Source organism: Paramormyrops kingsleyae, chromosome 8, assembly GCF_048594095.1.
Source record: "Paramormyrops kingsleyae isolate MSU_618 chromosome 8, PKINGS_0.4, whole genome shotgun sequence".
Classification (NCBI taxonomy): domain Eukaryota; kingdom Metazoa; phylum Chordata; class Actinopteri; order Osteoglossiformes; family Mormyridae; genus Paramormyrops; species Paramormyrops kingsleyae.
In genome coordinates this window covers 6,131,564-6,147,153 of record NC_132804.1, presented here as the reverse complement: position 1 = coordinate 6,147,153, position 15,590 = coordinate 6,131,564, and the positions used below count along the sequence as shown (strand labels likewise).

Here is a 15,590-nt window from a genome sequence, read left to right as displayed (position 1 = left end):
ATTATGCCTTGCCAGCCTCTCCCCATGGAGCCAAGCCAGGTTCTGGTAGAATACATACAAAGTGACAGGAGGGAGTTGAATGATTAAAGGCTGAAACCCAAAGCATTGTACCTTTAGCCTGTTGTTGCCCAGGTACTCCCCATCCATCTTCTTGATGGCCTTGCAGACGCTGGCGATGTCACAGTACTGCAGGAAGGCATACTGGGGGGCGCCGTTCACCTTCTTTATGTCTATGTCCTTGAGCCAGTGTGAGGGGGGGGGAATGAGAGCTATCAGCTGTGAGGATGGTGCTTCCATACTTCCCTCATGAAAACATCCACAGGCAGTTTAGATACAGTAAGTTAAACCCAAAAAGCTGCGTGAAAGGCATCCCAGTAGGGGCCGCACCACAGCCAATATCCGGGTTCTTACCCATTGATCATAATACTATCCTGGGTTGTTTCTGCAGCTTTTGCAGCCGGTTTTTTTTTAGCTGACCCATTTTTGAAAATGTTGAGTTTTGCCCCTTCTGGAAGGCTACGTCCTTTCAGGTGAGATAGTCTGCCCACTTGCCACAAGACAAACCAAGGACATGAGCTGGCAATGCTAAGGCTATAATTTTGCATCCAGAACCAAAATACTTACTAAATAAAGCAAGAACCTTAAAGCATCCTTTTTTGTTCTCAAATGCAAATGATGCCTGTTTCAAAGAATGCACATACAACATTATTGTCTTGTCTGTACATTTCAGTATCCTAGTACCAGCTTTTCAAAGTCAAAATTGATGTCCGTCAACATACCACAATATCACCAAACCGCTGGAAGATGTTTAGCAGGTCGTGGTAGCTGGTGGTCTTCTCTAGGTTCCCGATGAACAGAGTCCGTGTTGCCTTTGGGTGGAACTCGTCTATCCGCTCGTCCAGTGGCCGAAACTCATTCTCACTTTCAGTCTCTAGGGGAGCAAGAAAACAGCATATTTTACGGTTTAAGAGGGGAACAACTAGCAATACCAATAGCTATTGCTCAGTATAGCGGGTAGTATAGGGGGCGCACCAGGGCCATTCCAGGCTGTGACCTCGATCTGCATGCCAAAGAAGAGCTTCCCCTTGGATGCACCGAGCGCCTTCTCCTGATCCTCCTGTTGCCGGAAGAAGACCAGGCCGTAACGTTCCTCCGATGCCCCGTGGATCTGGACCGATGTCACCTTCCCGTATTTTTTAAACTCATGGAATAAGCCGTCTTTAAGACTTGTGTCTAGTGGGAGAGCAAGAGAGACAGGTTTACCAACAAATCATCCTGCCAACCCCCACTTAGAGTGTGTATTCATTCATTTTACGGTAGCACTAGAGAGTTTCCTCTGAAATTCTAGCAAGAAAAAAAAAAAACTATGCACTTCCATTCATAAGCAGGCGGATAAACATCAAGAATGAAGCAATTTGGTGCCTTTCTACCAAGATGTGCAGAGGTCCAACATTCCTGATGTACAAGCATGCATGCAACAATCAACTATATATTGCAACAGTGTAAAGTAATGGATGTCATCTCTATGGAAACAGAGCATGGCCGCACCTGTGGAACGCACAGGCAGGTTTTGTACTCTGATGCCAAAGCTTTTTCTGGGCTCATCCTTGTCGAGGTTTGGCAGGGGCTGAGCGGGAGGAGCAGGCACCGCGGTAGACTGGACCGACCGCGCCGGGGACTCATCACTTGAGCTGCTGCTGGAATCGCTGCTGCCAGGAGGGGGGGGGGATGAGACACGCTTAGAGGGAAAAACATGGCAACGAAACTCTCAGCAGTTTAATCAGCCTTTGACAGCCAGAGCGCGAGAGCTATGGAGGGTGGGCCAGTTTAAATCGCTTCTCACGTCTGCATAAAGACTGGCCTGAGGCCATGACACACATCCACACAGAAATACAGCTTCCTCTGTCATTCAATATGGCAAACGTCACAAAAATTAAACAGGCCGCTAAACTATTTTGGGTGAGATCGCTTCACTTAAAATGCCCCTTCTGGCATTTAAGCAGGGGGGGAAAGGATTACTCTACAAAACATTATAAATAGCAAGAAGATTAATAATATTGTATAATTTCTGCAAACATTTACTCATGTAGAAATTTCTTTTTTACAAGTCATTATTCATCTCCATTTGAAAACCACTGGGGAAAAAGCACTATGGGTGCAATTCCACTTCTCCACCTCAAGGTGTCACCTTAATGTCAGCTTTTAAAAATCCACTCGCATAATACTGATTATGTTCCAGACTCAAAATGGTGCAAATTAAACCCTCTCCCTTTCAAAAATGCATTATTTCCATTGTGCAAACAGGTCTAATAATTTGTCCAACTAATATATTTAAATCTCTGGGAAGCCACCATGGCAACAGCACCATGGCAACAGCACCATGGCAACAAAACAGCACAGAACAGTTTCAGCAACTTTCCTCAGAGAAATGCTCACAGTAAGACAGGGTAACCCTCCATATCCAACACCAATGCCCTTCACCTCAATTCTTCTCATGCCTTATTTTCCATAAATTTTAATAGCGAAACACACTAACCAGCCATCATACAAACCACTGAACAAACTAAAAATAATGCAATTTACAGTTAATTATCTACTGATTTGAAATGTACCACCATTATCCTTGCTAAATATACAGAAGGGATGAAAAAACAAATTACATCACACAAACACAAATAAGTATTTAAGTAAAGGTTTAAATTAAAAATGTTATAGGTTCTGCACAAGAAGTCTCTCCAAGTAACTCGGGCGCACAAGTTTTAGATCACACACAAAGTTTCTAAATATGAGTAAAGAAATCCAGCTAAAATCTTGCACCAGAATCGCTGAATATCTTGTTCAAGTCAGTAAGCAACACTTTCCACTCCCTCCTCCTTCATAAATCAAGGACCCAAAACTACCTTCACTATGATACTTAGAACAGGGAAATCTACAAACTGGGCTGGATTATGGCCAGGACCTGAATTGGGGAAAATTAACTTAGGTTTAGGTTTGGTAGCCGGAAGACAGATATTCATTAGTACATCTGCTGTGCAGTTAGCAGAAATTGCCTATCGGTAAAAATAACCAGCGTTCTAATGACTCCAATTAGGCAGCTGGTTTAACTGAAATTACAGGGGCTGATTAAGTAGGATGTTTTGAATTACTATTTAAACCCACTTAGAAAGTAATTAACCACCCCAGATGTCACACAAAAAACTAGCTGTAAAAAAACAAATACGACATGGGCCACTTTGCTGAATCCCGCCGGACTGAAAACACCAGGATACATTTAACGGCACCAAAAACAAGGATCGTTATTGTTTGATATATTTAGTTTACCTGAAGAATCACTGTAATGTATTTAAACCAGAGGCCACAATACGAAGACATAAGAAGGGGACAGGGAAGCTGTTACTTGTGTGTAGTTCTGAGAACATTCAGGCGTGAGGAAGATGTGCTGCACTATGAGGAGTGATGCGTTGGGAGAGGAAGCCCTACGTGTGAATCCTGAGAGGCTGCCTCTGTCACATTTTGGTGGATTTCTGCCACGCTTGGGAGATGCCAGTTAGAGAATGTGGGTGCGAAGCCAACACATTAGGGACACCTTACATCATAATTTTATAATGGGTCTTAATTAAACAAAATTCTAAAATTCACACATGCCAAATATCCAATTATACAAAAATGAAATTCGACTCTTCATATGGGGATATTCTTCCAATACCAAAGTACTCCCACAACATTTATGCTACTATGCAAAAAGAGGCCCCCATACAGTTTTTATACTGTTTGATGTTCTGCCACAGTAACTCAATACAAAAGCAGAACTTGACCTGGAAGGACAAAAACAGGCCATCTTCAGGTCCTAAAACACTAAGCTACTGGCTTCTGCCTTCAAAGAGCGGTAGTCACATTTTTCAGTCTGACACACACACAGAACAGCAAATCACCATAGCAGATGATTCATCAGATGCCCCCCCCCCCATCTTCTCGAAACCAGCTCAAATTAACTAGGCCACTAAAACCCCTCCGACACACAGCTGCACCTTGGGTCCCCTATCGCACCCTTTAAGGTCATACTACTGGTCTGGGAACAGATGTGAGGGTTGTCAAGGAGAAGGAATCTGAATGAATACCTCCAAACACAAGAGCTTACAAAACCACCAATGAAAGACATCCCGAGAGTGGAGAATCATCTGAGATACTCAACCCCGAGGTTTCCACCTAAAGCCCTTCGTTCGACTAAGAAAGGACTACAGTGTATTTTCCATCCATTTTATTTGATATAATCAGGAACATCTGCACGTTAACTTTATGTGTTTAAATTATTTTAAGCATGAGTGGCCTGTTACTCCATCCCCTGAACACAAGAGCATGATCCACCCTGGCCAGCGGCCCAGAGACACGGCAGAGCTGCAGTTACAGGCCTGTGGTGCAATGGGTGCAATGGCAGCCACCCTGTCAACACCCACAGTCACTGTTTTTCATCACATCTGCACCCGTATTTACACACCTAGTCTATGTTTTAAGAGTAGGAGAGATGCCTCTGACCCAGCAGCCTTTGTTTCATCTGTCCTTGGGCAATGCAACAGAATCCATTGATCATTTTCATCGATCACTTCCTGTAGCATGAAGAGCTCCCCCCCCCCCCCACCGACGCACCCACCCACCCACCCACCCCAACAACCTCACCCTGCCCACAGGGAGGAGCTAAGGGACAGAGGCTCTGCCTCTGGGAGTGGGCTGGGAGCCAGCACAATCCAGACAATTCCAGTTTAAACTGGATCCCTGTGTAAAGGGGGGAGGGCATAGAAGTAGGTGGTGAGAAAAATCCACCAGCTGACCATGCAACCATCTTTCCCATGAAAACCTGAGAGACTCTCGCTCTCTCATGTAACAGCTTAAACCAGACACAAAGAGCCTCATAGCGGCACCTAAAATCTCTTCGTAATCGGTCTCATGCATTACATCCCTTTTATCAGGTGCACTTTATAGGCTAATCTACCTTTGCAACAGTTCATAAAACTTCTGCACACTTAAAAAATAAAACCACTGGACCAGAGGCTGGTGCACTGCATGCCTGGCCGTGTCCACCCCACCCAGGGCTTTAAGTGATTCTGGTCTGAAGAAGAACAAAAGCTGCAGGCTTCTCCGTCTATTTTCCAGAAGGCGCTACATTCAGGATAGTGTGTGGGGGGAGGGAGAGGCGACGCAGTTCACCGGCTTTTGTTTCAATGAACTTTCACCGGCCTGCTGCAGAAATAGCCCGGCGACTGACTGCTTGGGAAGCCCCCCCACCCCCGCTGCTGCTGGCGGCATCCGTGCTCAGAGAGGAGAAGGTTAACAGCAGCCTCTGCCTCACCAGCTTATGGCCCTTAGAAACAATATAGCTTTGCACAGTTTATATTATGTGCAGGGTGTGTAAAATCACTCTAAACACTCAGAACAAAGAATGTTTGGAATATGCACAAGTCAGAAGGGGCAAAACCGCACGCCGCTCCTAGGGTTCATTTCAGGCCAGGCCAGATGTCTGTGGGGAACAGGGATGGGGAGGGAGGGAGCCCCCCCCCCTCCCTGTGTTTACCAAGCTGATTAACCACCCCCCAGCAACAAAATAGCTGCAGAACGGCTTTCATTGAGCTGCCCGTCATGCTGAGCACACAATCTTTCAAGAGGCGGAGCCTCCCGGCGCGAGAGACCGAACTGGTGAGGGAGCAGCCCTGACCTTTGACGTTTCTCACGCTCGAGGATGCTTACAGACACCTTCCACAGTCACTTCTGGGGTACTGGGAGGTGTGGTGGTGTGGAAATTAGGCCGGCCCTCTGCCAACAGTGTCAGCGTCTCCTCTCCTCACCGGCCTGGGCCAGAGAGGTGTGTGCAGGGGGCACCGGTGGGCCAGCACACGGCATCTGAAACACAGCTGTCCCATTTCCAGACGCCAATAAACCCTGGGAACCCAGCTAAGCAGAGCTTAAATGCTGATCTGATGTATTCGGTCAGGTGTCTAAGATGGGGCTTTTAGACAAAGGTTTCACTTCTGGCCTCATGAGAAACAGAATTCTGAATGTGACAATTTTGGATCCGTGTGGGATGATTAAATTTCTAGCAGCGAGGTTTATGAACACGAGGCAGGATGCAGCTCAGGCCTATTGAGCTGGCTCACTCCTACACATCGGCCGGTGTCCTGATCTGGGGGGGGGGGGGAGCAATTCAGCCATCGTGTGAAAGCCAAGGTCAGTGCATGTGCTGCTGCTTATGGGACGAGATTTTAACATATTTCTGCTCTGTGCAATGAGGAGAGGGTTCAATGAGGCCAGCGCCTCAGGCACAAAAGGGAGGCTTATGTTACAGCACAGTGATTCGGCCAAATTAATACTAATAGTAACTGAAATAACATTATAAGAACATCTGGAAAGAAGGTATGTACAAATAACTTGAAAGCCGAGGCTGAAGACCAACTAGTACTGAAAAAGTGTCTGGTCAATAGTAATATAACATGAATAAAGGGCTAAAAAATACACAATACCACACATATTTCAGCCACATGCCTCCTTAAGTACTACTGGGTCAAGGTGCCATTTATAAAAGGTCACCCTATGTAGTTATAAGTACATTAGGCCCTTCTGATATATGAACACAAAATGCTGAAATACTATAGCCTTGCTGTGAATGTCAAAGCTAAAAAATAAAGCATAAAATATACGTCTGTCACTATCAATTATTATGATTCATTGAGGTCCCCACTCAGTCACACAAATGGTCAATTTCCGCACTCCAATTTGCTTATGTTGCATGCTATTGGAAAGCGGAAGGACACCAGAAGATCTGCCAAAACACCACCAGCACACAAGCTGAGCATGCAAACTCCACACGCACAAAGCGGTAGTGTGCCACAACAGTGCTACCCAGTGTGCCACTGTACTGCCAGGCTTGCACGATGTAAGAACGTAAGAACATATGTGCAATGTTAATATCAACATGGCATTTCATGCGCATGCAATTATCACATCGCAAGCACCGCAACAGTCTGCTGGGTTCGGACCAAATACACGGCACTGGAACATCTTTACTCAGTCATAGGAAATAAAACTTAGCAAGCTTTGCAATCTTAATGATGTGGTATTTAAAAAAAAATAAAAAAAAATGAACTTCACCAGCACTGCTATTCTATGAGCTCTGCACATGCTCTGAGATGATCAACATCCTTGCTGCTGGACTCACTCATTAAGAGTAATGCGAGAAATTAAACAAGAACGACAGACAAGGAGAAAAGCGACCCAGAACTGGGCACTAAGAAACATTTGTGTTCTGCTGAATGGAAATATTCCAGAGAGACAATATCAAGCAAATGCTAGACCTTCACTTGAGCAGCAATTATTTTGATATACAGTAAATGCAGAAAGCAAATCAAGCAAAATGATTTAAGGCAGTGATGAGAATTACAGGTGAGGCTACCCTGAGAGGCTAAACAGCTCATATCTTCGCCTAGCTGAACGAGATGCATTTGCGTTGAAGTTGTACTGTGGCAATATTTAAGTTCTGCTTTGTAATATTGACAGACAACTGCATTTTCATTCACTTTTAATGTGACGTGTTTCCACAAAACTGATACTTTCACACTTTATTCGGACCCTCAGCCACTATGTGCAATCTCCTTTCCGCCATATTTCCAAGTAATCGATAAGGAAAATTTCGATGGATGCTTTTTAATAACTGAGCAATTGAGTTTAAACAAGTAGTTGTGACAACTCTAAAAATATTTGCAGTTCCACAAACAGCAAGAAAAAATGTCCGTGTCCATATCTGACACAACCAAAACACCGGCATTTGTCAGATCGAAATGTGCAAAATTTATGCATGACTGATGCTGGAAAGTACCCGAGTCCCATAATAAAAACAGGCTATACTTCACAGTAGTAAAGATCAGAGAGATCTTGCCAGAAAGGACAGACACTCATCAACAAGATGCAAATAAGACATAGAAAAGCATTCAGGTCAGAATAAGGTCATAACTATTGTATAAATCAGCACCATCCTCCAAAAACAAGCCAAAGATCTTATCTTGTGAAAGTGCCTACAAAAATGACTACAGCACTCCCTCACAAAGCCCAATAAAGTCTATGGATCAACAGTAACCACAAAGCGGACCCAAAATGGCACGCCTGGAAGTAAACACAACCAAATGGAAAGGCAGCTGAATGGGCTATTTCTATCCACAGTCACGGCAGCATCACCTACCTGCCACTACTGCTGCTGCTGCTGCTGCTGACGGAGTCTGAGCTGGATGAGCGGCTGCAGGAGCCGGAGCCGCTGGGGGAGCGGGCAGCCCGAGAGGCCTGGCCGGCCAGCCGCTGCGGCGAGGGGTTGCGGGACTGTGAGGAGTGGGGCGAGCGGCTGCGGCTGTGGTGGTAGACGCGCTCGGTGCGCCGGCCACGGTCCTCACGGTACAGGTCGCGATGCACGACGCTGGACAGGGCGAAGGGCTCACGGGCACGCGGCTCATACCGCGGCTCAGGGGCCTCGAACCGGCTCGGGCTGCGGCTGCGGGAGCCGTAGTAGCCCACCGCGCCTGACGAGGATCCCCCGCCACCGGCGCTGCCGCCCCCTCCGGCACCCGCCCCGCCGCCAGCTCCCACCCCTCCAGGGCCCGCTCCGGAACCTGCCACACACCCCCCGACAGAACTGGAGCCAGCGCCAGGGCCCACCAGCGCACGCTCCCGGGGGTCACGATAGTAGTCCGTGTCGTAGTGTCGCTGACGCTCAAAGTTGGTCCCACCACCAGCGCCACGTTCATGGTGTCCATAGGCACTGTGATCGTAGGCACGCTCCCGGCCGTCGGAAGCCCTGGGGGAGACAGGGGGGGTGGCGCTCAGTTATACGGCAACAAAATAACCAGGACCGAGCAAGTATGGACATTAACTTAAAGCATTTAACTCAAGTGTAAAGCAGACATTTTTCATTCACTGGCATTACATGTTTCTAGATCAAAATCTCTAGAGCAGAACCGGACCCCTTCAGGTCAAACCCGTCTTACTAGTTTCACTCCAAGGTTGGTTACTAAAAAGAGCTCTAGCGTGAATGTAATCACTCCAAAGAATGTGTCAAGCTTCCCCCTCCCCCACCCGACTACCCTCCGTGACCCCCACTCCCCCTGAAGTCTCTGCCAGTCAAGGCACCACGGTAATACCCAGGTCTTCTTTGAGTTTTGCATACAGGTCAAAATCCACACACTGCCAAACAAATGGCTATTCTGCCCTGATGGAGGGAGGCCATGTTTATGCAAACATGCCACTGCCCACCGCTCTCAGTGCGAAACGCAAGGGATTCGCACTGTGGTGCCATGACTTGCTAGCTACTGTCCAAGTCCTTTCACGGCCTACAGGAGCTTCTCTGCAACCATGACTTCGAAAGGCTGGTTCGTACTTCTCTGCACGTGTCCACTCAAATGTTTACGATGCATTTGAAGTCATTGTGCACCTCCGCGGGAGAATGCTTGCTGCGCGCCAAATTTGTGTCTGTGCAGCGGTGTAGACGCAGCGCTGGACAGACTGCGCATGACCGATTTGTTACCTTGATGAGTGCTGGGGTAGTTTACAAACTATGTACACTATTTACAAGGTAATAAAACTATTAGATACATGTGTATGCAGACGCGTCTTGAACTGAAAATCTCACGCCAGTCAGCTGACCACAGCTGGCAACTGAATTTGTAAAACAGAGAAATGGACATAAATCACATTGCTGTGGTGTGTGTGCAGAGAATATTATTAATAATAAAAATGTAAATACAACACGTTGCACGTATGTGCGAAGTTCACAGCCTGACCAGAGAAGTATGAAAATTTCTGTGTATGCAAACGCAGAGTGGCTTGTGTGGAGAAGTATGAGCATTTCTGTGTACGCAAACGCAGAGTGGCTTGTGTGGAGAAGCATGAACATTTCTGTGTACGCAAACGCAGAGTGGCTTGTGTGGAGAAGTATGAACATTTCTGTGTACGCAGAGTGGCTTGTGCGGAGAAGTATGAACCAGCCTTAGGAAAGCCCATTTTCCTACCCTTTGCCACTATTTCCCATTTTATTCCATTTGCTTCTTCAAAAGGTGAACAGCAACATCATAAATATGAAGGAAATAAAATGTATTTTCTCTTTAATTCATACTTAAAGGAAAAAAAACATTCATACTTAAAGGAAAGTGATTAGTCACCTAATGTAGGGGTGTGCTGAGTGAGAACCTTACCATTGAGGGGATTCTACATTCATTTTTATGGCATAACCCTAATCCTAACTATGATATTCCTAGCCCTGACCCTGCCCTAACTTTAATCATGATTAACCAAACAAAATACATGTTTTAGCTTTCTGATTGTTTCACAGATTTTTTTTATAAAACTGAGGTTTATATTGTGGGGACAAATGTCCTCACAAGCTAAAAAGTAACAGGATTTACTCCCCACGATGTGGTAAATGCAAACCCGCAGACACAGGCCATTTACAGAGACCAATTAATTAACCTAAAACTATACATGTAAGGACAGTAGAAGGAAAAAAAAGCCACGCCGACGCTTAAAGTCAGTGTGGGAATGAGACCCATAAGAGTGAGGCTGTGAGGGAGGGTGGGAATCAGACCCATAGGAGTGAGGCTGTGAGGCCACGTGACAGGGTGAGAATCAGAGGCAGGACAGGAATCAGACCTATAAGAGTGAGGCTATGAGGCAGGGTGGGAATCAGACCCATAAGAGCAAGGCCACGAGGCAGGGTGGGAATCAGACCTATAAGGGTGAGGCTGCAAGGCCACGTGACAGGGTGAGAATCAGAGGCAGGACAGGAATCAGACCCATAAGAGTGAGGCTGTGAGGCAGGGTGGGAATCAGACCCATAAGAGTGAGGCTGTGAGGGAGGGTGGGAATCAGACCCATAAGAGTGAGGCCGTGAGGGAGGGTGGGAATCAGACCTATAAGGGTGAGGCTGCAAGGCCACGTGACAGGGTGGGAATCAGAGGCAGGGCGGAAATCAGACCTATAAGAGCAAGGCCACGAGGCAGGGTGGGAATCAGACTCATAAGGGTGAGGCTGTGAGGCCACGTGACAGGGTGAGAATCAGAGGCAGGACAGGAATCAGACCCATAAGAGTGAGGCTGTGAGGGAGGGTGGGAATCAGACCCATAAGAGTGAGGCCGTGAGGGAGGGTGGGAATCAGACCTATAAGGGTGAGGCTGCAAGGCCACGTGACAGGGTGGGAATCAGAGGCAGGGCGGAAATCAGACCTATAAGAGCAAGGCCACGAGGCAGGGTGGGAATCAGACCCATAAGGGTGAGGCTGTGAGGCCACGTGACAGGGTGAGAATCAGAGGCAGGACAGGAATCAGACCTATAAGAGTGAGGCCATGAGGCAGGGTGGGAATCAGACCCATAAGAGCAAGGCCACGAGGCAGGGTGGGAATCAGACCCATAAGAGTGAGGCTGTGAGGCCACGTGACAGGGTGAGAATCAGAGGCAGGACAGGAATCAGACCTATAAGAGTGAGGCCGTGAGGCAGGGTGGGAATCAAACCCATAAGGGTGAGGCTGTGAGGCCACGTGACAGGGTGAGAATCAGAGGCAGGGAGGGAATCAGACCTATAAGAGCAAGGCCACAAGGCACCGTGGGAATCAGACCCATTAGAGTTAGGCTGTGAGGCCACGAGACAGGGCGAGAATCAGAGGCAGGGCGGGAATCAGACCTATAAGAGCGAGGCCACAAGGCACCGTGGGAATCAGACCAATTAGAGTGAGGCTGCGAGGCCACGAATCAGAGGCAGGGCGGGAATCAGACCTATAAGAGCAAGGCCACAAGGCACCGTGGGAATAAGACCCATTAGAGTGAGGCTGCGAGGCCACGAGACAGGGCGGGAATCAGACCTATAAGAGCAAGGCCACTAGTTCAGACGCCTCCCATTCAGAACAGCTTCTTAATATTCCCAAAATAATATCTATCACCTATGAATAATACACAGGGCACAGCTGACCTGAATTACAATCTCAGCTCTCACAAGACATTAAAAACGTCACCTCTTATGTAAAGTTTCCTTGTGGTAAATTACGGTTAGGAAATAAGTCAAACTGGCTTGGGCTGTTCTGCCCCTAGGATTTCAGGTTTCTTCTCAGCCAACTGTAAAGAACTGTCTGCATGGCACAGGGCTTCGGGCTCCCATACCTCCGATGGCATGAGCAGACACTGCAGGGCGTCCCTGACGATCCACCGCAAGCCCTGACACACTACAGAGTCTGCATGTGTGCTGCTAAATATTTCATGACCAAATTATTTTCACAACCAGATATTACTGATTCCCGTTAAAATTAGGGAGCACTTCTGAATGGAAACTGACCAAGAATTTGCTGTCTGATTTTACAAGGGTCCCAGGTTAGATATGGACTCACAGACAAGCATACGGCTCTGGTGTAAATCCAGGAGGTGCTAATCAGAGGTTACCAGGGCATGCTGGTTTTTTTTTGTTTGTTTCTAAGCTTTAATAGGCAGCAGGTGATGGAACACACCACTGAAAAACCAACAGAACCCCTCTGACTAATGTTTAGGGTTCATTTTAACTGGGGCCCTGTGAAAGACTGGAATGTCAGTTTAGGGTGTCCCCCACTTCCTGGGAGGGACTCCACTCACTCTGACCCTGTACTCGATAAGTAGTACTGAAGACTGAGGGATGCTCAGTCTCATAGCTGCCGCCTTTATCGAAAGCCACTTCCCACTGGAGTAATTCACATTAAGTGTCTTATTTAAGGGTCCTATAGCAAGGCAGCTCTTGGGACCTGACTCAGCAAACGCAACCAATGTGATACCCGACGATACCTAATGCAGTTGTAAGCGGCCTACCACCACGTTTCCAACTCTGCATGACTGTAAAGTTCCTTTTTTGGGTACCTAAAAGGTGAAAGTATGAAACGGAAAAAGACACTATATGAAAATGGGCAGACAAACCAGAACAGAAGGGTGAAGAACTGCTTTCGATCTAAACCTCATTCTTGCTAAGAAAAATTCAAAAAGGGACATTGAGGGAAGAGTCAGAGGAAGGTGTCAAAAGAAAGGCTTCTGAGAAATCATGTTTTTAAATGAAACTGTGGAAAAAAGTAAAGAGAGACTGAAACCTGCTTATGGCAGAAGCAAAATATGTCTCCTGGAGTATAATTTAACAGCAGCATATACAGCAGTAGTGACTGACTACATTTCTCTCTATATTGTAAAATATATATGGCATGCAAGCATTTATCCACCACGTGGAGCCACCCACGTCGCAGTCACAGAAGTGCACTACTGACGCACTGGTCACTGGTGGCAATTCCAGGTCACTTCCTGTTCCACTAAAATAAATTTGCTTTTGAATTAGGAAACTACCACAAGGTTCCCCCTTCCAGTGCACAAGGCATCTCAAATAGCCATGAGACAGAAGTGGACAGACAGCCAGCCGCATGCCTCGCTCCCTGCACAAAATATTGATCTGCGCTGTACTTTAACCCCAATGCAGTCCTGATTTCAGCTGATATTTTTAGCCCACCCCCCCCCCCACAGAGTTAAGCTGACTCATAAGGGTATTAATTCACAGAGCAGTACTACAAACAGAACAATGACAGAAACTGTGTGTGTTTGGGGGGAGGGTAACTATATTAAACCAGACAGAAGTCTGCTGAAGCCTACAGAGCAACACAGTATTCTTTCTGGTGAGTGTGTGAGTGTGAGAGAGAGAGCGAGTGAGAGGAAAAGACAGAAGAGAGATAGAAATGGACTGACTTAGAGGTGCTAAAATAGATAGGGCAGTGCATACCAACCTTTTGCGATAGCAGAACCCCGACCTACAATCCCAAATATAATACAGGGAGACAGAACTTTGTGAGCCAAAAAAATTGTTTTAAAAACAGCCGCAAAAAAAGCAGGCAGAAGTAAAATGGTCACAATATCCGCAGCAGGCAGGAGGCCCAGCAGCTGGGAGGGGGCTAATGCATAATCCAAAGTCCTGGCCTTCGGTCCGCTCTTTCGCAGAAAAGGAACAATGAGGTAGAATGTCTCTAAAACTTCCACTGCTCGTCTTTCAGCAATTCTCCAGAAAATGTGGGGGGAAAAATACACAAGCAATACAGCACATAAAATACCTGTATTGAATCTGACATTTTTCTTCTTCTTTTAGATGCAGCTATGCCAGGATTACAGTCCAGAGAGCAAACAAATCCTGGCACTTAAAAAAATGGATATAAAAAAATAAATACATCCGGTTCAGCGATTTGAAAGAGGCATCTTGTCTTCTCCTATCCACTAATCAAATTTTTAGTCCTGAAACAGTCTGAGGTTCATGGAAATCCCACAGTTCTTCATCAAATCCGCAACCTCTACATCCGTCTTCAAGTCACAGTCTTCTGCCAGGTCTGATATCCACAGGAATCCCTACAATCCATGGGCAGAGTGTCATGGCAACGAACACCATGGATGAGTCCTCCCAACAGTTATAATAATCCCCAGTCCGCATTTCTCCCAGGGAATACACTGGAGTTCTCGGCTCGCAAGCCATGGACTTTTGGTTTATTCCAATGTTTCTGTAGATACTTACAAGTTCTACTCAACTACCTGATGGTTGGCAAGGCGATGGTGAGAAAACTTTGCTCCAAACGACAAATACAAAGCACTATTACATCCAGAGCTGACAGGTAGGTAAATCCAGTAGTGGTGGACAAATAACTCCCAATACATCCATGGAAAAAAATTCCAACGGTTTATCTTCCATTTTCTTCGGCCCCAACAAAAACTCGTATCTCCTCAAAATTGCCCGCATTTTTTTTTGTATTGTACCGTCCTCCATCTTCTGCTGAATGCCATTCCTGTGCCTGTTGCTTCTTCTGGTCCGTTGTCAAATGCAAAAAAATCCCAGAACAACTAAATACATGGAGCTTGTCCTGCTTTGAAATGGTATGTTATGTTCGCTCTTCCCCAGGTCAAATAGTGCCCAAGGTCTCCACCAAACTTGACTGTAAAGCCCTGGTATCACATATATATCTATATATATTCCCACAGGAGAACTGAAAGACCAACGACCCCATGGAAACACATGAACATCCTTGGGTGGCCACAATATATTAATCCAATGGGGGTGTAAATACCTTGGAAATATTATCCACCAGTCCAGGAACAGAATGCCAAACACCCTCCACTAAGAGAAGTGCAAAAAAACCAAGGACAAGACACGTTTTACTTCCTGGTTTCTAACGAATTTGTCATAAAAGTCGGCAAATGTGTAAATTTAGAAATCATATGTTTTTGTTTTAAAGCTAAAGGGTAATAATCCATCACGAGCTGTACTGTACTTCCAGATCGAAACGATTCCACTGCAGACCAGCAAAAGCAAGGGGGGGGAAAAAAATTTAAAAAATGTCTTGCATCCAAAATCCCTGGAAATTTAGGATATCCAATAACGCCATGAGTGTTCCTCAAGTGTGATATCCAACAGGATATAGCTCACAGTTTGATTCCCCAACACTTACGCTACACATGTATGTTATGGAAACGACACACGCGGATAGTTTCGTTTATAATCCCATGAGCAAGGTGGACGAAGATGGGATCCCTAGAATACG

General features: G+C 46.3%; 1 protein-coding gene across 2 annotated transcripts in view; it reads right to left on the bottom strand.

Moving 5' to 3' along the window:
• The window catches only part of LOC111853338 (msx2-interacting protein-like), a 33,076-nt gene that overhangs the window by 13,276 nt on the left and 4,210 nt on the right, over positions 1 to 15,590 (bottom strand). The window contains exons 3-7 of one of the 2 annotated variants that reach the window (XM_023830114.2): positions 8,222 to 8,827; positions 1,549 to 1,709; positions 1,033 to 1,233; positions 780 to 931; positions 112 to 237 (exon numbers count right to left, since the gene is read on the bottom strand). In XM_023830114.2, coding sequence (XP_023685882.2) covers positions 112 to 237; positions 780 to 931; positions 1,033 to 1,233; positions 1,549 to 1,709; positions 8,222 to 8,827 — 1,246 coding nt within the window. The remainder of the gene's footprint in view (positions 1 to 111; positions 238 to 779; positions 932 to 1,032; positions 1,234 to 1,548; positions 1,710 to 8,221; positions 8,828 to 15,590) is intronic. The other variant, XM_023830123.2, reaches the window with a different exon arrangement.